This window comes from Dermacentor andersoni, chromosome 1 (assembly GCF_023375885.2).
Source record: "Dermacentor andersoni chromosome 1, qqDerAnde1_hic_scaffold, whole genome shotgun sequence".
NCBI lineage: Eukaryota > Metazoa > Arthropoda > Arachnida > Ixodida > Ixodidae > Dermacentor > Dermacentor andersoni.
This window is the reverse complement of record NC_092814.1, coordinates 106,157,664-106,180,556: the sequence shown is the minus strand read 5'-3', so window position 1 is coordinate 106,180,556 and position 22,893 is coordinate 106,157,664. Positions and strand designations below refer to the sequence as shown.

General features: G+C 46.4%; 1 protein-coding gene and 1 non-coding gene across 2 annotated transcripts in view; both read right to left on the bottom strand.

Annotated features, from left to right (window-relative positions):
* Positions 1-1,565: 1,565 nt before the first annotated feature.
* Psf3 (DNA replication complex GINS protein Psf3) overlaps positions 1,566-22,893 on the bottom strand; it is a 44,967-nt gene continuing 23,639 nt past the window's right edge. Inside the window, exon 3 of the mRNA XM_050193486.3 lies at positions 1,566-2,170. Coding sequence (XP_050049443.3) covers positions 1,934-2,170 — 237 coding nt within the window. The 3' untranslated portion in view covers positions 1,566-1,933. The remainder of the gene's footprint in view (positions 2,171-22,893) is intronic.
* TRNAT-CGU (transfer RNA threonine (anticodon CGU)) lies at positions 9,622-9,693 on the bottom strand. Its single transcript has one exon. It is a non-coding gene; the product is annotated as a tRNA-Thr (tRNA).

The window sequence follows — 22,893 nt, the reverse complement described above, 5'->3', positions numbered from 1 at the left end:
TTCAGTGCGCAGTACCGATATTTCAGTACTGCACGCGCACGCAATTGCGTGATAATTTTCATTGGCCAGCTTAGCAAAACGCAACGTCAAGCCGTCGCTTAGCCAGCGTCAGTAACACAATTAGATCCCTCACAGCCACAAGACACTTGTGCTTTAACTGCGCATGACAAAATACAGTTTCACAGGCGCCACAGTCACCGGTGCTCATTACCTGTGCAGTCAAATGGGTTCCCTGTCTCTAAGCCATTTTAACCGGAAGTGCGCGTCTTGGAAGTCGCGCTGGAATATGATGTTGATTCACACGTTCACAACAGCACAGAAAGGCAACTTTCCTTCCTTCCCTATGCGCCTAGGAGGACATGTTGGTCTTTTGAAATTGGCAATCATAAGGATGACTTCTTGGGCGAGTTGGTGTTTATTTAACATGGTGTTTTTAGGGCAAAACCTCAAAAAAGGAAGCAGAGAGGCAAAAGGAATGGAAGCGCTTATCTTTCCTTTTTCCTCTTTCTGTTTCCTTTTTTTTTTTTAGTTTTTGAGCTAAAAAACATCATGGCAATCATTACATTCGGCGCAGCCGCAGTTCGCGAAACAAAAGCGACGCATTATCGATTGCTTACTTCGGGCACCACTTTTACATTCGCGTGACGCAATATAGTCAGCGCAATGTCTCACTATAGAAGTACGGGGGTTCGCTGTATGTCACGATGTTTTGGTTACATGTTCTGTGATGCCCTCGACAACCGCGCGACGCGTAAAGCCGCGCGTTCGCACACGAGTTTCGTCACGCCCGCGCTACCGCATGGTTAGGCCGATCCGCGGGCAGTGGCAGTGATCTCCCCCGAATTCATCGAGAGAGAGAAGACTAGCCGACCACACTGCTTCAGCCACCTGTGAGTGAGGGAAGCACGCCTCGACTAATTTCCGCAAACAGTTCATTCACCGAAGCCGTTATAGGGTGCGGTGGAGAAGATCAGAGCCAAATATCGACGAAATTACACTAAGAACCATTAGAGCTAGCGCAATGACATTTGGAGGAGATGTTTAGCAACCTTCACCTTGAAGCTAGCTCAACTACAGCAATCCCAGAGCCCGCTGAAGGAGTGCATGCTGGACAGATACAAAACAGTGTATTAGATCTGTAATGTCTGATTCGAAAAAAAAAAAAAAGATTGTGAGGGATCTGCAGATAGACTGTAGCGCAATGGCCGTGCGCGTGCAGATTACAATGCGTGAGAGAAAGAGAGAGGGAGAGAAAGCTTTCCGCTGCTTTTTAAATTTTGGAAAGGAGACTTAGCAACGGAAAAACGAAAACGAAATAAATTTGCCAGCGGAAAAAGGGGATGAGGTGGGGGGGGGCAGTATAATTCCACTGAGTAGAGGCGCACACCTGTCGATGAGTGTTTCTTTTTTTCTTTTTCCATGGCGGTCAGCGACTGTAAAGGGGACAACATGTATACGCCCTCAAAAAAGGATAAATCAACGTCGCTTCGACAGAAACGCCATGCAGTGCACCGCAACTGGAACCTTTTCGTAGTAAAATCAGTCACACGGCGACCCTCGAGAAGTGGATGTATAAAAAGGCAATTTGTTTTTGCAAAAAGCGAAGATTACGGCTGGCTAGCGATGCTTTGACAAAAGTCAAGTTTACGTCGCGTCACTTTTTACAAAAGTTTTCTGGACAATGAAAATGGTAGCGCAATAGTTCGTAAAAACGGTAATCCACGACATTTTAGCCCCAAAGTTTCAATTGCAGTGGCGCTATAGCGCTGTGCAATACACACACACACACACACACACACATTAATGCTCTCCCGTTTCGGGAGCTGCGCAGAAACAATTCAACGAAGCCGCGAAATGGCACCGAAGGCGTCCGTTCCTGCACGACGTGTAGCCACCGCTGGCATCAGATGGCACAACTAGCACCCAGCGTCGCTCAGCTGGACTCTGTCAAGGCGGCCCTCTTGCGCTTGCGGTGGTTGGTCACCATGGTAGCCGTGGCGATGCGGTGCGACTCGCGTCGCAGCCAGCGCTGAAGATCTTCCAGCGCCTCGCGACCCAACGAGAACAGCACACGCTCGGACAGGTCCAATCGCGCGGTCACGTCCAGCGCGTCCTCCTTGAGGCTGCCTTGGGAGCAGTCCATGATGTACCGGAATCGGTTCTTGAACGCCTGCAAATAGAATAAACATAGGCAAGGAGTTCGGAGCGACACGGCCCACATGCACTCCGGCTCCGTGAGAACAACGTACTTGTACGGTAATTAACGGGGAAAAGGATACTCCCTGCTGGCTGCTCTGTAGCTGTCCAGTGCGAGGCCGGCAGCTAGGCATAGGTGAGCAGTATGAGCAAGGGAGGGGGGGGGGGGGGGGGGAGTGACAGAGGTAGGGGTAAGAACGAGAATTCTGCGCGTTGGCAGCTACGCTCGCAGAAGCTGCTCACCTAAAGCCCCAACCCCCAAACGCCGCCGCTTCAATATCTTTTTTTCTGCGACACCATGATGGCCGACGGCCTTCAAACACACGCACGCAAGCAGGCAAACAAACAAACAAACAAACAAACAAACAGACAAAAAATTAACGAGAGACGATGACGTCAGTTTACCTCGCGCACTCACATTAATCCGTTACTCCAATCCAGACTCCTCCGGTGGGGAATACGACACAGTCTCACTAAACGTCAACAGCAGCACTCGAGCATTACTGTTGGTTGCATAATCAGGTTTCAGCCAACCTTTTGCAGTCTTGCTAGTGGTGAAGAAGATCGTTGGCTATCATGCAAGACACTTTATTAGCAGAAGCTTTGTTTTATTTATTTCTTACATTACATTATGGTAATACATTATATTAATACATTATGGTAAATTACGATACAATATTATGTGATAATTACTGTTTTGTTCTGTTATTTTTGTCAGCAGCGCAGCAGGAAACTACAGGTCTTTCTCGTCTGTATTTCCTTACTTTCGCGTTAAAAATGGGCAAATGTTCGTTTGTGGCACCATAGCTAGATTTTTGGCTACCAATTAAAGCTTTTGCCGTAGTTGGCGACTTTTTTGGTTACCTTTCAGAATTTTCCGGTTACTTTTTCTTCCGAAGACCTAGCAACCCTGCTGCGGGGACTCGACGGATTGCAACGCGTTCGCCTGAGCGCAACCTCTCTGTGGCGACAGCTTCAAACTAATTTGTTTCCCTGCCTCTTTTATCTTCGCCTCTTCCACCCCACACAATATCCCTCATACTGTCCCTATTGTGGAGTAAAGCCCACAGTATATCATTGCACCTGGGAGTGCCCACACCCTCCGGGTTACTCCCCTATTTCTTCACCTTCCTCCTGAGAGACTGCACTGACCAGCTCAGACCCGCAAGAGCAGCGACGGCTGATCCGGCGGGCACGCGGAGTGGCGCGAGCCAATGGGGCCCTGAACTAAGGGCTCCACCCTACGAGGAAGTCACCCAATCTCTTTAGAAATAAACTTTTTCTCTGTCTCTCTGCCCCTCTCTCTCCGCAAAATTTTGTCTCGCCGGTGTAGGGTGCCGAGCAGTATGTATATGGTGCTTTGTGGACCAAGCGTCTCACGTTCTCTTCGATATTCTTTCGGTAGCCACATAAGGTGCCCAAAATATACGGCATTCGGTTGTGGCCAACATTTCCGTGACCCGCCCCACAATAGAAAGACATCGTTGCGAGGCAGCAAATTGTCGCATGGCGAAAGTTCGATTTCATTACTCCTCATTTAGCGGAAAGTAATGGGCCACGGGACGCTCCAGTTGCCGGATACTCTTATTATATTATTGCGGCAGCAACTATATGGATACTCCAGGCGCATTACTGCCATCGCCGTCGCCCCATGTTTCGTATAAAATCCAAGGGCGATAATATCGTGACCGTGGCCCGCGTGCTGTATGTGCGAGTGAAAGCGTATAGGGCGGTGGGAGTGGCATGGGTGAGCCGACGATGGTGGCTCAGTATTGTGTACTCAAGGGAGAAAAACGGGGAGGAAGGGCGCCGCCTCCTGTCGAGCGCGATACATCAGGGGGAGTGAAGGGAAGGGGGGCTATGATCTGTGAATTTGCCTTGTTTGGCCCATTGTATACAGTGATTTTTTCTTAGATACGTAGCTTTATTGGAGACTTATACCTATATTTAAATATCTTGTTACGAGGTTTTGTGTATACGTGCTGTGAACTTTGTTTCCAGTGACACTTTTTTGCCCTTTATCAAGCTGTATCTTCGCATTTGTATAGTCCATTGTATCTTCGCATTTCTAACGTACGAGGGCGAGTCAAATGAGAGTGAGCCAACCCGCCCGCGCAATAATGGTTCGGTTCATTATTTGCGAGGCATGCGCGTAGCACACACGTATCTCTCATTTAGAAAAGTGACACGTAGGTGTGAGAATAAATGTTCTTTAATGCTCTTATACACTGGGTTGAACGTGGTTGCGTGACATAATGGACGTTCCAAAAGTGGAACAGTGTGGTGTCGTGAGGTTTTTGACAGTTGAAGGTGTTTCCCAAAAAGAAATTAGTCGCCGTATGGCTGCCGTGTACGTTGAACATTGCATTTCGTTGGCCACTGTGAACCGTTGGAGCAAACGGTTCAAAGAAAGACGTGAAAGTTGCAAAAACGATCCAAGGCCGGATCATAGCCATAGTGCAATCACTCCCAACAAAATTGCAAAGGTTGATGAGCTGATTAGACAAGAACGGAGGATATGCATAAATGAACTGGCAGAGCGTGTGAACATCAGTCACGGTTTGGTTCACACCATAATTCATAAACATCTCGATTATCGGCTCTTGTGTGCGCAATGGATGCCCAAGGTTTTGAACCACCACCAGAAGACGGAGAGGTTCGGCGCTGCCTTGACTCATCTAATACAGTATCACAATGAGGGTGACGAATTTTTTGTCTGCAGTTATGACCAGGGATGAATCATGGTGCCCCTACTACGAGCCTGAAACACGACGGCAAGTGCTTACAGTGGAAACATTTGAATTCACCACCCCTAAAGAAAGCAAAGGTCGTCATTTCTGCCGGAAAGGTGTTGTTGGCTTCTTTTTTTCGATCGCTAGGGGCCATTAGTGATTGAATTTGCTAAACCTGGAGAGACTATCAATCGTTTCCGATATTGTGAAACGCCGGATCGGCTACGTGTTGCGATCAAGAAGAAACGACGTGGAAAATTGAGGAATGGGGTCATCTTGCTCCACGACAATGCCCGTCCCCACGTCGCTGATGGGGTTAATACAAAACTGGCAAAGTTCAAGTGGGAAACAGTGCAGCATCCGCCATACAGCCCAGGCCTGTCGCCTTGCGACTTCCACATTTTGGGGCAACTGAAAGAGCAGCGCAAGGGAACCAGATTCGTGTCGGACGATGACGTGAAAGAGACAGTTACAGACTTTTTGAAGCAGCAACCCAAGGAGTTTTATGAGACGCGAATCACGCGACTGGTCAGTCAGTAGGAAAAATGTGTAAATTATCATGAAGACTAATTTTAAGTAAAGTACCCCGTTTGTCATATATTCGAACTGGCTCACTTTCATTTGACTCGACCTCGTATATTTTGCGGAACCCCTTTTTATATGTGCTCTCTGTCGCGACTATAACTTCGGTGCAATTACAGTACACGACCGGTGAAACATTAAAAAAAAATTAAATTATTGGGTTTTACGTGCCAAAACCACTTCCTGATTATGAGGCACGCCGTAGTGGAGGACTCCGGAAATTTCGACCACCTGGGGTTCTTTAACGTGCACCTAAATCTAAGTATACACGGGTGTTTTCGCATTTCGCCCCCATCGAAATGCGCCCGCAGTGGCCGGGATTCGATCCAGCGACCTCGTGCTCAGCAGCCCAACACCATAGCCACTGAGCAACCACGGCGGGTCGGTGAAACATTGGTGACAATACATTTGAACAAAGGAGAGCATCACTGAAACTTTTTTCCGGCCGTTCCATATGTACAAAAATGTAAACAAGGTTCTTGAATGGCAAAGTTCGTTAAATATTTGTCCTCAACTTGTTTATTTCATGGCCTTTACATTTTTGATATCGGCGGCATGCACTGCTTTGCTGGTTTCAAACGGATATAGTTATAAAGTTCGTGTGATATTTTCTTTACTTATTAAATAGAGAGAAAACATGGAAGCATTGATATCAGTTATTTTGGGCACAATTTTTTAGGCATACGAGTATATTTTTTTGTGAAAAAAAAACAACATATTTTGCTTGTCTTGACAGTGAGTAGCGTTCAAGAATTCGTTTGCAGCATCTTTGGCAATGGCAATGCAGTTGTTATTCATGTATTTGATCCCTCGACAAATTCCATAAGGAATAGGTCGAGCTGCAAGATGACCCCCCCCCCCCTCCCCCCAAACGAAATTTCTGGCTACGCCACTGATATATATATATACATATATATATGGAGAATAAAGAAAAGAAATTTAAGCTTGAGAAGGATGCTTGCTTTGGCAGAGAATGGTTCCTATGAACTGTTTTGCAGCGAACGGTTAAGAACTCATGCGGCGTGCAGGCCATGGGTGTTGGTTGTGACACCCATAGACCAAAGTTGGTGTCATAAAGGTTAAATGACGAGCGGCTCATATCTACGGGAACGGTCCAAACATTTAGACTGGACTACCTTTGGGATCGGCCCACATTTTTAGACTGCTCCATCTTCGATATCGGTCCACGAAAATGACGAGATAGTGGCCAGATAGTCGTCACAGAAAACTGGGCTCTTGCCATGAATATCTCGCATTAAGAAAAATAAAATAAAATAAGAAGAAAGAACAAAAGAAAAAAAAAACGAAAAGACGCAATTGCGCGCTTGCAAGACTGAATTTCAGTAATCTCAACCATTAAAAAAAAAAAGAAAAGGAAAAGAACGAGAAAAGGAACAAAGAAGCAAAGGAAAAAAAAAAAAGAAACGAAGCGCACGTCCGTCACAAAGCCACCGAATGTGTTTCAATCCGCTGTCAGTTTCGCCCTATCGATCACTGCTCATTTAGCACCGCGGCAGATTTCCGTATACGACGGTGCTGACGTGCCGCCTGGCTCACGCCGGGTGTCCTGGCCAATCGCGTTCTTTTTGAAACGGGCACGCGGGCTTCCTTATCTGGAAATTGAGAGTGCTGCAGTTCATGGACGCAAGTACGGAGTGGCGTCACTTCATATATATGGTTTAGCTTGGCAAAAAAGAACCCTGGAAACAATTTCGTTCAGTGTTTCTAAAGACTACAACTTTTGCAATTACAAGTTACTCCCTAAAACAACTATTTAGCCTAATGAGGCAACCATTCGCACTTTAAAATATAGTTTGAGAAGCTCAATATAATTACGAACAATACGCTGCTTTTTTGTTTTTGTTTTTTGTGAATTTAAAACTGCGCTATGGAGGAGACACCGAGGTAGAAGAAAACAGGACGAACTTAGTCCTGTCTTCGTCTTCGACGTTCGTTCTGTCTTCTACCTCCGTGTCTCGTCCCTAGCGCACTTTTAGGTTTACAAAAAAAAAAAAAAGTCGTACCAACTAGCCTCCCAACATACTCTCCTCGAATACGCTGTTGGCCTCATTCACTCATTCATGTACCAATTCTATTAAACTTTCGTCTCAGTTACTTCACGTGAAGCCCCCAGCAAATGGCGCGACAGGAACCAGAAAGTGCGCGCGCAGGTTGTTTCTCGTGCGCCCAGGGCTAACAGGTGGACCGACGCAGCCGCAAGATTGGAAAGTCCGGGCAGCGTGTCAAATACGCAAGAATGCTGCTGGAATGCCCACTCGCTAACCATGAGCATCTGGCGAACCGAGACGGGCAAAGCGCGCGTGACTGACACGCGGCCCGTTTGACACGAGCGCGCTTTTCAAAGCTGAAGCGCCCTTTTGTCCCACGCGACCATTCACAAGGCAGCATTAATACACGCTGAAGAAAGCATCTAACCACCAGCTCCGTTGTACTCCACCCTTGTATATTATTTATGAAAGCATCGGTGCTGCATGCGTAGACGCACGTCATGCCTCTACCAAACAAAGGGCAGCTGCGCGCCTAGCATATATGAAAGCGCACAAAATGCAGCATCATTTGTCAAGTCTAATTGTTATTCGAGCAACATTTAATTAAACGGCAATGTACAACCAAAACACGAGCGAGAGCTTTTCCTTTCCTTCATATTTTGCACAGGCATGCACGAGAAAAACATTCTTTAGACGTCCTCCAAACCGTACAAGAACCAAGGTCGGGATAATGTAACGATTCTATTGTTATTCTTTACATTTTCGCGCTTCGTCTGTGGTTCGAACGGCGCTTCGCCTACGTTATCACCAGAATCGGCAGGTCATGATGAGCTGTTGGTGATAAGCAAGGTATATAATCGGCAGAAAGAAATCGATATATTCTAACCAGCCCAAGATAACTGGGAAAAACACTTGGACGCGTATGAGATTCGGTAAATTACCGGCAGTCAGCATGGGCAACCGTTCAGTGAAAGCATGCGTTTTCCTGTCGCATTCCCTGCGCAGGTTCGCCCAGAGAGTCGCATCGAGCTTCCTCGACTCTCTAGATCCGGCTAAAAACGCAACCGTCTCCGCCGGCATATACGCCCAGCGAAGCGAGGATCTCGCAGGAAAAGGCAGCCGCGAGAAGTGACTACTCATCAAGAGCCTGGATATGTGAGGCCGACGCGCAACAGTGGCCGGATTCCGTCGCTGCGGCTGCGTTCACTTTTGGCGGGGCACACCACCCCCAGAGGACTTCCCGCAGGCGACGGCGAGGCAGCGCGCGGAGAAAGCGTTCAGCGGGCGCGGCCCTTTCGCTTTCGCCCCGGCGCGCCTGGAACCGCTTCGGGCGACAGCGCGCGCGAGCCGCGGACCTCGAGCCGGTTCTTCCCGGCGGCTGGCCTACATCGGGAAGGCGGCATCACGCATCGGCACACGCGCACTCCAGCAGGGATCGAGGAAAGGGCTGCGCCGCTGTGCGAGCACATTGTGCGATGCCACGCAGTCTTCGCAGACTCTTCTTGACACACTCCGGCACTTCGCTACGTAGTACGAGCGAGCGTGCAGAATGCGCCACGAAGTAATGAACAGAGAAACCCAGCGAGAGGGACGCGCATGCGCGATGTGGCAGGCGCCTGTCGGACAGAACGCACACTCTCGGCAAACGAGTTATTACACGCCGGCTCGGCGCCTCCGACACCGAATGGGACACGTGTAAAAGGATGCGCACACACGATCTGCTTTTCGTCTCGGCGAAACTTGCGATTATTTTGCGGCGTTTGTACGCCGCAATGAAAACGACCACAATCACAGATTCACAGAGCACGGGACGGCTGTTTGCGTTCCGGCATATAAATAATGTGGAACGTTGTGAAATCACAGCTTCTGATTTGTTTTAGCGCAGGGAGACTCACACGGACACAGAGGGCACATGAGCAACAACACACAGCGTTGAACGAGAAGAAAGGGGGCTAACCGAGAGGCCCGATATTTATTAATCATAGCATAAGAAGCCAACAAATAAGGACACCAAGGACAACACAGGTGAAATCACTTATACTTACTGATTTGATTAAAGAAATGATAAATTAATGGAAATGAAAGTGGATGAAAAAACAACTTGCCGCAGGTGGGGAACGATCCCACGTCATCGCATTACGCGTGCGATGCTCTACCGACTGAGCTACCGCGGCGCCGTTTGCCTGCCGGCTTCTTATATGCTACAACACACAGCGTTGTGTGTTGTCTCATGCGCCCTCTATGTCCGTGTCATTCTGAGTGCGCTAAAACAAATTAGAAGGTAACCATACCAACAAGCCCGTATATACACCTATCCAAGTCGCAGCTGCGTTAAGAAAAATACGCGTGAGTGCTGCATTGACACCACTACCTGTCAAAAGTGAAGCTACCCACCAAGCCGCCCACTTCACTACTAATTGTGAATCTATGGTCCACACCATATATATATATATATATATATATATATATATATATATATATCCTTGTTAGATTTCATCAGACATAACCAACTATATATGATATATAATTTGCACGCACCAAACGTTTCATGCCGCAAGGTAACCTTTCGATTGCAAAAAAAAAAAAAAAAAAAAAAAAAAAAAAAAAAAAAAAAAAAAAAAGCAGAAGCACTTAAGACTGCTTACGAGTGGGAATGCGAAAGCATTATAGGCCCTTTGGTAAAATATTTATACGCGTTCCTTGTCCGCGCAAGCTCTCGCCTGCATTCCAACTGCGCCTCGATAACGCCCAATGCAAACGCGCCAAGCATCTCCACGCGCTCGCTTGCCCGCGAGGAGTTCAGAACTCGAAGGACGCACGCACTAGGCACACCTTTAGTCAGCCACCGTGGCGTCGGGAAGCGTGCTCGGCTCGTACCCCGGAGGCCCGGGTTCGACTCCCACCCAGAAAGAAATTTAACGCCAATCCGAGCATTTTTGACGCGTTGATACTCTTTGCGACTTCGGCTATTTGTTGTCCCATCGCTCGGTGGCGATGGGACGATGGTGGCGATATTATTTATTTAATAAATAATTAAACATTAAAGTTGTCCGACAGCAGGATTCGAACACAGGACCTCTGCCCATACGCCCGATATTAGACAGTTTTAGTTGGGCGTCCGCAACCACCCACGTACGCAGCGCGCGAGGTCGTGCGTACGTAGAAGCGCACGCGCGCGAAACGGCAATAGTTAACCGGACGCAAAAGTTGCAGGAGTTGGCGAGTGCAGGAGCCGGTAGTGTGCTACTCAGTGCCGCTACATGCCAGTTTCTGAAACTGTGTAGCCAATATCAGCCGCCACGAAGTCAAACCACATGCCGGAGTCATTTCTTCGGCAAGAGCCATATCGAAAAATGCGGCCTTCTGGACACGCGAGAACACGGGAGAACGTCTCGCAAAGCTCGCAGTGGTTGCTACGCCGCTTTTGAAAAGCTGCGCACGCGCACAAGAGACCGTGCCTGCTCCTGCGTACTGCGCATGCGCACTCCCGCCTCCGCGGGCTTCCTGCGTACGCAGAACTGCTGCGGACGCCCAACTGAAACCGTCTATTGAAACCATTACGCCACGGAAGCATGCATGGAGAAGCGACACATAACGCCCTTATGAATTTATCGCGGGCAAGCCAGTGTGTCTCGAGACGCTTGGTGCGATTCGATTTGGCCACCTCGACAAGCTGAACCGTCGCAAATAGTAGCGATTGTACGTGTTCGCAGCGTCTTCTGCCCTTCGAAGAGCATAGATTGCTCTGAAATTCACGACAATACAGGCATATAAAGCGTAATAAATAAAGCCATAAGAACGTCCGAGTCCACAAGCACGAAGATCAGACAAATCCATGTACTTCCCATCATTCCCATGGTGGCCCAACGATTGCAGCGACAGAGCCATATTGTAGGAAACTCTATGCTGTTCTCGACAACGTTTCAAAACTAAGCAGGCAGCCGCGTCGCAGCCGAGCGTGAAATGATTGCGCATACGAACATCCACTAATGTGCGGGAAAGCCACGCGGACAAGAATATGAAAACCGTCTGGCTCGGTGTACGGTTGTCGCCTCAAAACGTCGGCAAACGTGACGTCCCGTGACTCATTTACATTCGACAAACCGACGTGTTTCCCGTTCGAAGCGGGTTGGTGACCGCTGCGCCCCAGTCAGTATATTTGGGATCTGAAGTTTACGTGCGAGTTGCGACAGTCACATTTCCCACTCGCTTGATTTCTCGTCCTTATCCCCAATCTAATCACTACTCCCATTCTTTACCACCAACTTCTGTAATTCCCTTCCTTCAGCAGTCCCTATACATTCTACAAAAGTATTATTATTATTACTACAACAACCAAGACTAACATTAATAAAGACAGAACCAAGCTTGTGTGCTTTCATAATTCACTAAAGCATGTTACCTGTCAGCCTGTCTAGCTACATTCTCCCACGTGTTCATCATGCGTAGATTGTGTTAATAATTATAGTACTTGCGTGCAATACGCGTCTTTTTGATAGTGATTAGTCACGAGTTTTTCCCTTCACTTCTGAACGCTAGCTTAGTGTAGCATGCATCCTCTACAATTTAGACCTATCTATGTTTTACTCAGCGCAACATGGTTGCTCAGGTACTTGCCTGCAATATCTCAAGATAGGCTTTCTTTTCCCCTCTCACTATCTCCCACACTTGGCGACAGGGGCTTGATGTTATAAGGCAAAGTAGTCTACAAAGTGTCAACTATATTAATCCTCACGCCTCCCCACCAAACCTCTTTCATAGCCCCAGTCTGCCTTCATTTCGGTCATTATTTGCGCGAGCTATTATTGCCACGCGTTACTGGGATGATAAGCTTAAATGCAAAAAGTATGTCACCAACGCCTTGTTTAGCAATGATGCCTTGTGCGCCCTTAGAGTTAGGACACGGTATGGTGAAAGCATGTACTCTTACTGCGTTTCCTGCATCGTTAACAGTCTTCATTGGGATTTCATTGAAGTAGGAAGCAAAAGCAAACTGCGGCACTCATTGCGAACCTTATCCCCTGATACGTTAAGTACTTTAAGGGACTATAGAGTCCTGAAACTCAACTTCATTTGCAACATACAACACGAAACATAAACTAGGACACATTGTTTCCATCCTTTGTGATTACGTAACGATTCTTTTATCTTTCAAATTAGATAAACTCACTCATTAGTGGTCCGGCCGCAGAAGCCAACATTTGGCCTTGGTGACCCAACAGATACCCAGTTGACCGTACTGCCTCAATTGTGAAATAAACACCCAATCAACGGGATAAAGTTTGTCACGTTGATTATTATTATTATTATTATTTGATACCGAAGCACTCAGAATCTCCGTGATTCCTCTTTTATCTGTAGATGCAGGAATATATAGCTAAATTAGCGTACTTCTCACGGTTTGCTTGCCTCAAATGCACGGATGCGATAATGGTCACGAGAAAATGGCCACCAGCTGCGCGAAACAGCTAGAGCCGATCACAAAGTTTCTCACGTTGATAAAGTTCAGACTCACGAGCAGCGAGAACTATCAATATCCAGCCTTTATCCTAGCCACAAATTTATATAATCCCATTTGGACAAATCCATCTATGGCGGCACAGTTCTGTTGTCTGCAGTTGATCGCTGTTAGCATGGTTATTATCATATAGCGCATGCCGGGAGATCTCCGATTCCGCTGCAGTGGCGCATTAGGGGAGGTTTAAAAAAATAAAAGTCAAACCAGTTTGTAATGCACACGAGACGGCGTTAATGCGATCAGTCGTTCTGCTAAGCCTTGACCTGAACTAATCGATTCCAATCACACTCGAGAAGCACAGTCCTTATGCAGTGGCACTCGACGGAGAAATTTTGTGCGCCAGCAATGGAGAAAAACGAGATGTCTCAGATTTTGTTTCTTTCGTATACACATAAGCAGACAGTAGCACTCCGAGTTGTCTGCTGACAACGAAAACGTGCATATAAGCTCAACGCAACACAGAGCAATGCGCGCGCACACGCACGCACACAAACAAACACACGCGCGCGCGCTAAGTAACGAGAACCGGCGTATTCTCTTTTTGTGCGAATTTGTGTCTTTCTAATTTATTTCATTCTCTGTTGCAGACAAGGTCTGAATACAGTGAAATTGAAGAAACAGCTATAGGCTATAAGCCTGAAGGAGGCGTCTTAATTCTCTGCATGCAGTCCGACAAGTGGAAAATACATAACAAAATGAACATACAGGGTGTTTCAGCGAACACTTTCGAAAATCTGTAAAAGTTGCCTGTGGCAGATATCACAATTCTGGTTCATGAGCTGGTCTACTCGAAGAGGCGGACAGTACTTGGACAAAAAAATTGAGATGCAATATCGACTAATTAATAAAAATGCACTAATTAAGTTTTTTTTAAGTAATTACATTATGGCCCATATTGCAATTTAGAAATTATAGCCGTGGAATTCGCAAGGCGGATCCACTTGGAACGAATTTTTCAGATGACACCAGTTTCGAGATATAAATTCCAGAACTTTGGGGAGAAATGCGTTGGCGTTCCAGCTAATTTGTTAACAAAACGTCATTTCATGCACTGAAGCACACAAGTAACTGGAACGCCAATGAATTTCTCCGTAAATTTCGGGAATTTATATCTCGTAGCCTTGCGAAGTCCACTACTAGAATTTGTAAATTGCAGTATGGGTCATAAGCTAAAATTAGTGCATTTTTATTAATTAGTCGATTTTTCATCTCAATTTCTTGTGCAAGTAGTGTCCGCCACTGCGAGTAGACCGGCTCATAAACTAGAATTGAGCTATCTGCCAGAGGCAACCTTTAAAAATATGTGAAAGTGTTCGCTGAAACAGCGTCATGACAGCGCAATGTAAGAAACATCTATACGAATAAATGATGAAAAGTGATGCAAGTATCATCCACCCATTGAAAATAACAGAACGAAAAATAGCCAAAACCACAACAAAAGCAAAAACCGAAACATAAAATCCGTACTTACAGATTAATTTGCAGAATAGCATAGCAACGTCAGGTACAACGATACTAACTGCGAATGAATCACCTGAGAAAAATACTTAAGCACCAGAAACAATATAACAACTTCAGCTTATTGCAGATCATTTTTCATTTAGTACAGATTTGACCTTCATTTGGTTTCCATTGCTATAGCCGATGTTCCCACGCTGGTTCCTCAAACACGCCTCATCTTTAATGCTTATTCATGCGGCCTTTTCCAATATTATCGCCATTGATTTCATTTGGCACTGCCATGGTTTCGCGATATTTGACATAAAAGCACTTACTGCTCACGTGGCGCCATCAAATGTCTGTTCAAACTGTGCTTGGCGTTCACCTCATAAGAACATGACTAAGTAAGACAATGGGGTTTCACGTACCAAAGCGACTCGCGGATTATGTATGAGAGACGCCGAAGTGGGACGCTTCGGAAAACTTGTTACCGGCTGAGGTAACAACACCCAAACCACGCTACACGAGCGTTGTTGCCTTCCAATTAGGCCAGCAGCAGAACCCCATAGTCACTGAAGCCCCACGGCGGGTATCCCGAGAACACAGGTCGTCCACACGCTTCTCAGCCTTATAACGGTCAGCAGACTATAATCAGTTACTTCGTCTTGTCATGGCGCAAGGAAAACAAACACTCGAGCGTTTTGGTTGCGCAACATCGTACCACCTTCGACCGATTACACGTTCATCACCGGGAAAGAAATGCGGAAAAACCAGCTTAATTCAAACGCCCCTCAGACATCTTTTGACGTCAGCTCCAGCGCCTGACAGTCGTCTAGATGACAAACATCTGCTGCCATCAGTTTTCCCGGCTCCATTCAAAGAAATGTCCATCCAAGGGTAGTATTTTCAAGCGATCTCCATTTCATTTTCCGTTATCTTCGCCCTGCGTCATTGGTTCGGACGTGACGCGGCTGGCGCCGAGCCGGTGTTATCGCCGCAATCTTCCGCTAGACGCGACACACGATAAGAAAAGAATTGAAAACGAAACGGGACGTAACAAAATACGGGCCCAAAATGTCCCGTCTAATCACCTAGTTTTTCTCGCCAGTAAACAAGAGCGGCTCGGGTCATCGCGTTGATAAGAAAAACAGTTCGCGCTCTCGTTGGGTTCTCTGCGCAGAAATAGGACAGATCTGCCTCATGCCACTTCGCCAAGACAGAACTCTCAAGGTCGTCGACCGTCCAAATCAGCGCAGTAAAACAGCCGTTCTATCAAGCATCTACCGCTTTTCCGTTTATTCCTTCGCCCCCTTACCCCGTCTTGTATTCCGGTTACAGTCGGTATTGGACGTTGTTTGCTTCACGCAGCGTTCTCTATAGCATGCTCCCATCCTTCGCCCCCCCATCAAGGACAATCTCTGGCAACGGTCCAAACTCCTTGCGCTTGGGCGCGCTGGGGACACTTAAGCGAGTGTTGCTTTTGTCTTGTACATCTACCACCGCACCGTTTCGCCTGCCGGTGGCACAATGCGCAGACAGTCCATTCGCCCGCGACGCCGTTGTCCTCCACGCAATGTGCCCAGACCAGCGCAGACACGCCGGCCGCGAGGGCGACACTGCATGGCGTGGTTACCTCATCGCACCAGGCGCACGTATGCCAATGCACATCGTGCTCTAAGGGGCTGGTCTGAAAGAATTAACAAAAGTAAAGCGGCCTGTAGCGCGCGATTAGTGTCACGCCAAAGCACCAAGAGGGCGAGACGCTCGCCCCAACTATCAGGAAGGATTCGACCTCCGTGGGAGGTGCGCTGTTCCGGGTTCACTTCCCGGACACGGCATGACGCCGTTTTCTCACTATTTTTTTCCTGCTGTTCGCAATTGAGGCACTGTCTGCAACTCGCAGCGTTCCTGCTTTCTTGTTTTTTCCCCTCTATTTTCCTGGTGTCCCGCGGTCCACCTGAAGACATTATACGTCCGCCGTAACCACGGCGGCTTCATTTGTTTTCTATATACAGCGCCGGCCTTAATTGAAAGTTGCTTAACACTCGTTCGTGGGGTTCGAACAACGCTCCGCCATTGTTAGACGCCAGAGCGTGCGAGGAAGGTAGTACACGGAAGACGCCCCTTCCTGGACTCAGTACACAGCGGCGCCAGCGTTCGCCTCTCGCTGCGAGCTTCGGAACGTGCATATCGTGCGCGTACACGCTGCATACCGTGAATGCGTAAGAGGCTGATCGCCAGCTGAGACTGTACACTGTATTAGCGGAATGCGGACGAGACACGAGAGAACACCTCACGCCGGAGTGTCGTTCTCTTTTCTCTCGCCTGCGTATGGTCTTATACCAGACTATTCGGTGTCACTTGTCTCGGTGCCTAACAGAAAGACAGTGTGATATGGTTTGATGGCGGCAGGGATCGGGTGCTACAAGAAGTACTAGAAATGATCATTAGTATTTAGAAATTGGTTATTACAACTGCCACCCTATATTGCAAAACACATTTTATATGGCGTTTAAATGAACTGCTTCGGCAGGACGGCGCCCCTCGGCAATTTCTAATGCGCTTAAAACAAGCAGGGCAAAATGCAATAGCAGCGGCCGCTGAAACTGAGCATCGAAAGGCCAGGGCTGTTCTTTTCGTTGATTCAAACAAAACGTTTGAAAAACCAAAAATATACCTCTTTTTTATCTTTTTACCCCCGATGTTCGTGCATTTTTAAAACCGCGCTGCTGCTGGTTGTCGAACTTATTTCCATCACTAATATTTACAAGGCAATGATGTGATCAGTGGTCAAAAAATCTCGTAAATGGGCTCAAGAACGTCCACTGACCATGCATTTGGCAGCAAGCAGCGCAGCTTCGTATAAACTACAGGTATATACCAACAAATACAACCTAGTAGCAATAGAAACTCTTATTTAAAGAACAATGAAATAAAACATACACGATATGTGACTAAATTATGACTAAGTGTACGCCCCAAAGGGTGCATATTTTTTAGAGTGCACGCTCTTAAAAAAATTACACCCTTTGGGGCTTATCTTGTCCCACAACAATAATCATCTGTTTTGCCCGCATTTCCTTTCTTTAACGCTGCAAGCCCGCTACTTCCCAGTCATGAACGGCTTGCGCGTTATCAGCATGACACAGCATTCTCGACAGGAAAGTAGCGAGTGCAGAGTTTTCAAGAAAGGAAACGCAAGCAAGTCAGGTGACGATTATTGTTGCGGGACAACTGTACACCCCAAAGGGTGCAACCGTTTTAAGAGTGTAGGTCAGCTCGTTACTATAACTAGATAAACCATAAAACATCCACAGTAGATACGCGGAGATCAGAAAAGATCAGGTCCTCGAGGAAGAAAAATAGGAATATTGGCGGCTTTAGCTGCATGACTCAGTGATTTTATCGATAACACTGTTGTTGCTAATGAATACCGTCAATTTCTCTGTGCGCAGTAACCGCGGCTGTAAACAACACGCGGAATCTACCTTCGTTACGCGTAATAATTCAACACACATTTGACGTCTCTAATCAAAGCACAGCGCTCGTCGAGTTGCAAAATCTTTCTCGGGCACAACAAGCCTGGTTTAGATTTTCGGTCCGCCCTTATAGCCAGCGCAAGACTCTGCAACACGTGTAGAAGCGTAAGGAAAATATACGTGGGGCCAAGAACAAACCGTCCTGGTTCACTGTTCAGAAGTATCAATATCTTCACCTGCTTATAAAAAGCAGCTAACTCACCGAATTGTGAATTGCTCGCTTCTTTCTTAGCTACATACTGGAAGTTTGGAGTTGTAACTAAGGTAAAACAATGTGAATTCACGTTACCTTCGAAACCACAGATCATAAGCCACTGTTCACTCACAACCACTCTTGTGCTAAATACCTGATGCAAAATGAAACTGCGCTGCTGTCACGGCAATGAGGTGTGGAAGCTACGCAAATCCCACGCAGTAGCTGCGATTCTCACTAATGATCTCTCTATTTATTATAAGGTACATGTAAATTTCTCTGCATCAACGGGCAATGTGTAATTCATTCGTAAACTGCACGTTATAGGGAAAACACTCTGGCAGAACGCATCGCACGATAACTACCGGCGTTAATGGGATAAGCATTCAAGCAATGCAACGACACAGCGTATTGCTGAAGACACGTTTATTAAGAATATGTTGCGGTCATTCTGAAATTTCCACTGTTCCGGCAATACGCGGCATACGCTGTCTCCGGTATCAGCCCACTTTTGCTATGACACTCGCTCGCCAGGGACGGCCATGGCCATGACGGCAATAGAATGGCGAAGCTGGATATACTCAAAGTGCCTGAAATAGGCAATGAATGCTAATCGCATTAACAAAAAAGTATCCAACCCTTTCCATGGGTTTTCACGTATTCAGTATGGATGACTATAAATGCAAACGCGGGAAAAAGGAAGCGCAGGGATGGATGAGTCGAGGTGCAGCAGCAGGTGCAATGACGCTCTCGCGACGGCACTGCCTAAGAATGTACCCTTTTTTGCTTTAGCTATATAACATTAAACGTGATTAATAGACATTTAAGTCAAAGGATCAATTGCTGCCCTCCCCCCTCCCACATTTGCCAGGGAGCCCATCCATGCCTCCTCCTAACTAGCGCATATGCGCCATGCGGAGAAATTGATAGCAATCTGCTGCATGTCGCGTCGGGGCAAGAAAAAATGTAATACATCGAACCGGTTCGCGAGCCTGTTATAATTTTTCGTCTACGAACCGAAACAGACTCGGGGCTCGCTAAACCCGAACAGAACTGGTATTTCTTTCGGTTCGACATTTTCACTTGAGTAAGAATTTAAGTAGTGTAATAATTGATAATTTGTTTGCTGAACTATTCAAAACTGGAAACTCCTTCCAGAGTATCAAAAACACTACTATAGGCTTTGTGTTACGTTTCGAGCGCTTAAAAAGCATTTTTCGGTATCAAACTCGGCGAAGCAAACATGACGCGTTGGACTTTGTGGAGTTAAGTCGCCTCATCTCAGCTAGAAAGATATGCCTACATATCGCGAGTGACTCGAGAAGACCGACATGAACAAAACATTTACGGTGAGGTTGACACAATCTGGTATCGAAGGAGGGCGCACGCTGTCTACATTTAGTCACTGTAATGTTAAGCTGGTTAACCTAGAAACGGCAGAAGAAATCCTAGCCTGCCACGCGTCGCCTTCCTCTGGCGCAGTCACTATAGCCACGAAGAAGATTAACTTCCACGCGCAAATTCAAAGTGCACCCTGATATGCACTACTCTATAATAGCCTAAGTAGCCAAGGTATTTAGCTTTTTCCTGCTTCCTCTCATTTGTAAACATTAAAGGGACCCTAAAGGGAACAAAGATTACTTCAGCTATATTGTTAAATTACCCTTCTAAAATAGCAACAAAGGCACGTGACAAGAGTTAGCCAGAAAAGACGCAAGAACAAAAGATAGGTGGCAACGCCGCCTTGAAATTTCCGCACCGACTCGCGCCTCGTCATGGATTTTGACGGCTGGAGCCTATTTAATTTTTCATCGGTAAAGATGGACTACATTTTACATTGAAAGAAAAAAAAAGAAAAATCCAGTCATTTCAAGTAGCGACTCAAGAACTTTCGATGAGCCACAACGGCCCAAACGTAGAGCCTCCTACAATTACTAGAGGCAACCACTCTGACTCTGCGATCGCTCAGCCACCATGGGAATGATGGGTAGTGCATAGATTTGTCGGATCTTTGTGCTTGTGGTTTCGTTTATTACGCTTTGTCTGGTCCTAAATTGATCTCAATTTCAAAGCAATTTATACTTTTTTTAATGAAGAAGATAAAGAGTGCAAGCACGCATAATCGCTGCTAATTGCATTGGTTCCACTTGTCCATGCGCCCGTGGCGTAACAGTTTCAATATCGGGCTTCTGTGCTAGAGCCCCCGTGTTCGTCGGAACAATTTTAATAATGTTTGTTCAATTATTTGTAATTCAGTACGCTCTTAAAAATGATCACTTTGCAAAGTCACGAATCCATTTAAATCCAGAAGGCCGAAGCTTAGGCAATCCACGTATACCAACCATCATTTCCATGCTGGCTAAACCACCCTGCTTGTAGCTCCCATAGACACTTGCGCCACAGTTCCCTCTAGTAATTGTATGAATTATAGAACTGGTACAGCGCCACATACAAAGGAAGAAAGAAGCCGAGCCGGCCAGATAAAGGAACAGAGCGCTGACTTCCAACTGGTTTATTAGCGAGTTGCACGAAATATATACCTACAAGAAAGTATCAGGACAAGTCATCACAATACTTCACAAAACGTCACACCGATAGAAGGCTACACCATCATGGCTCACATAACGCGCATTTCGTCATGCAAGGTTAAACTGATCAAGAAATATTGCTTCCTGTGGAGATAAGCACAAAGATGGCGCGCTAACGCACGTGCTGCCAGCCCTTGTTATGAGATCAGCTTCAATGATCTCCCGCGTAAGTTGTGATCGGTGCTTTTTTAGCACTTCACACCGACAAAAATTCGGTTTACATCCACAGTCGCGACAGTGAATTCCTAAGTATGTATAGCCCGGTGCACATTGTAATTATGTTCTTTTAGCCTTTCATTAAGGCAGGGACCCGTTTGACCTATATATCGCTTCCCGCATGATAGCGGAATTGAATAAACAACTCCAACAACGCATGACTGAAAACGCTTCTTTTGCATGGTCGAACAGACAGTAGTGCGCGGATGGAGCGCATTTACGACAGTACAGAGCCTGCGTAGCGTAACCGGCGCAGAAAACACTACTTCCACGTTACCCTTGCGGCCAATCTTTTTTAATCTGTGAGAGACGTTATGCAAATATGGTATGACTACCGGCCTCTTGTGATCACTATTTCTTTGTTGAGATTCCGTGTCACTATCCTTCTTTAGCTGCTTTAATAGCTTTTCAGCTATGGCCGACAGTAGAGTGGCCGGGTACCCGGCACACAAAAGTCGATCAACTTGACCTGCAAAGCTGCGCTGCATGGTATGATGACAGGATTTCCTGAGGGCATTTGTGAGACAATGAATAGTTATGCTTCGCTTAACCAGCTTAGAATGGGCTGAGTTAAATGATAAAAGAGGTTTCCCGTTTCTCGGTTAATACATCCAGCATACATGGCCATGTGAAAGAAGTAAATTGAGGTCTAAAAATCGTAAGCTGTTGTCAGTGGGCATCTCATGGGTGAACACAAGCGGATGAAAGCAACTGTTAAAAGTTTTCACAATTTCGTCTGATGTGGACTGGAAAGCAGCGTTGTCGCAATCTACAAAGACCAAGAACTCGCCTACAAAACGGCATAATTTGACGACAATTTGTTTATCTAGCATGCTCAATAGCAGCCGGCCATGATGAGCAAGGTAGATGTCACTTAAGACAGGGGCCAGGCATGAGCCAATGGACACACCACTGTTTTGGATGTTGGCCCGGTCATTAAAAGATAGAAAAGTCGATTTTAGGTAAAACGATAAAAGTTCAGTGAGGCTGCTGTTATGAACACCGGTGCGATTCTGGAAAGCTATTACACCAAAGGAATCAATGGCGTCCTCAACACACTTCAACAACTTGTCGTGCGGTAAAGAATAATATAAATCTTTTATGTCTACTGAAAAAGCTTGTAAGCCCTTGTTATTCTCTTTGAGGAAGTCTGTCAAAGCGTCCGAGTTCCTTATTAAAATAGGGTCGTCCACAGTAAGCAAGTTCAATTTCTTTTGTAAAAACAGTGCCACGGATTTCTGCCACGTCCCTCTTTCTGTTACAATAACCCGCAAGGGGCAGTCAATTTTATGTGTCTTGGCCGTGAAAAACATGTCAAGGCTCAATTTCTTGCACTTATCGACTGCTTTGGACAGTTTTTCGAAACCCAACGCGTTGCCCAGCTTTTTTGCTTCGGATTTAACTTTGGGCAACGAAATGGCAACCACGGGTCGAAAGACAGAATCAACGGCAGTGGTAGCTTTCGTGAGGAACAAAGAATTAGGCAAAAACGCAAATCCACCTTCTTTGTCTGAAAGCAAAAGATCAAGGGAGTGCTCTTTAAAGTTTCTTGATCAGTTTAACCTTGCATGACGAAATTGCGCGTTCTGTGACCCATGATGGTGTAGCCTTCTATCGGTGTGACGTTTTGTGAAGTATTGTGATGACTTGTCCTGATGCTTTCTTGTAGGTATATGTTTCGTGCAACTCGCTAATAAACCAGTTGGAAGTCAGCGCTCTGTTCCTTTATTTGGTCGGCTCGGCTTGTTTCTTCCTTTGTATGTTGCACTGTACCAGTTCTAGGATGCAATACCAACTCGCCCAATCCTCAACCCTAGTGAATTGTATGAAACTCAATGGGCCCAAATTAAATAAAATTATGGAGGCTTACGTGCCAAAAC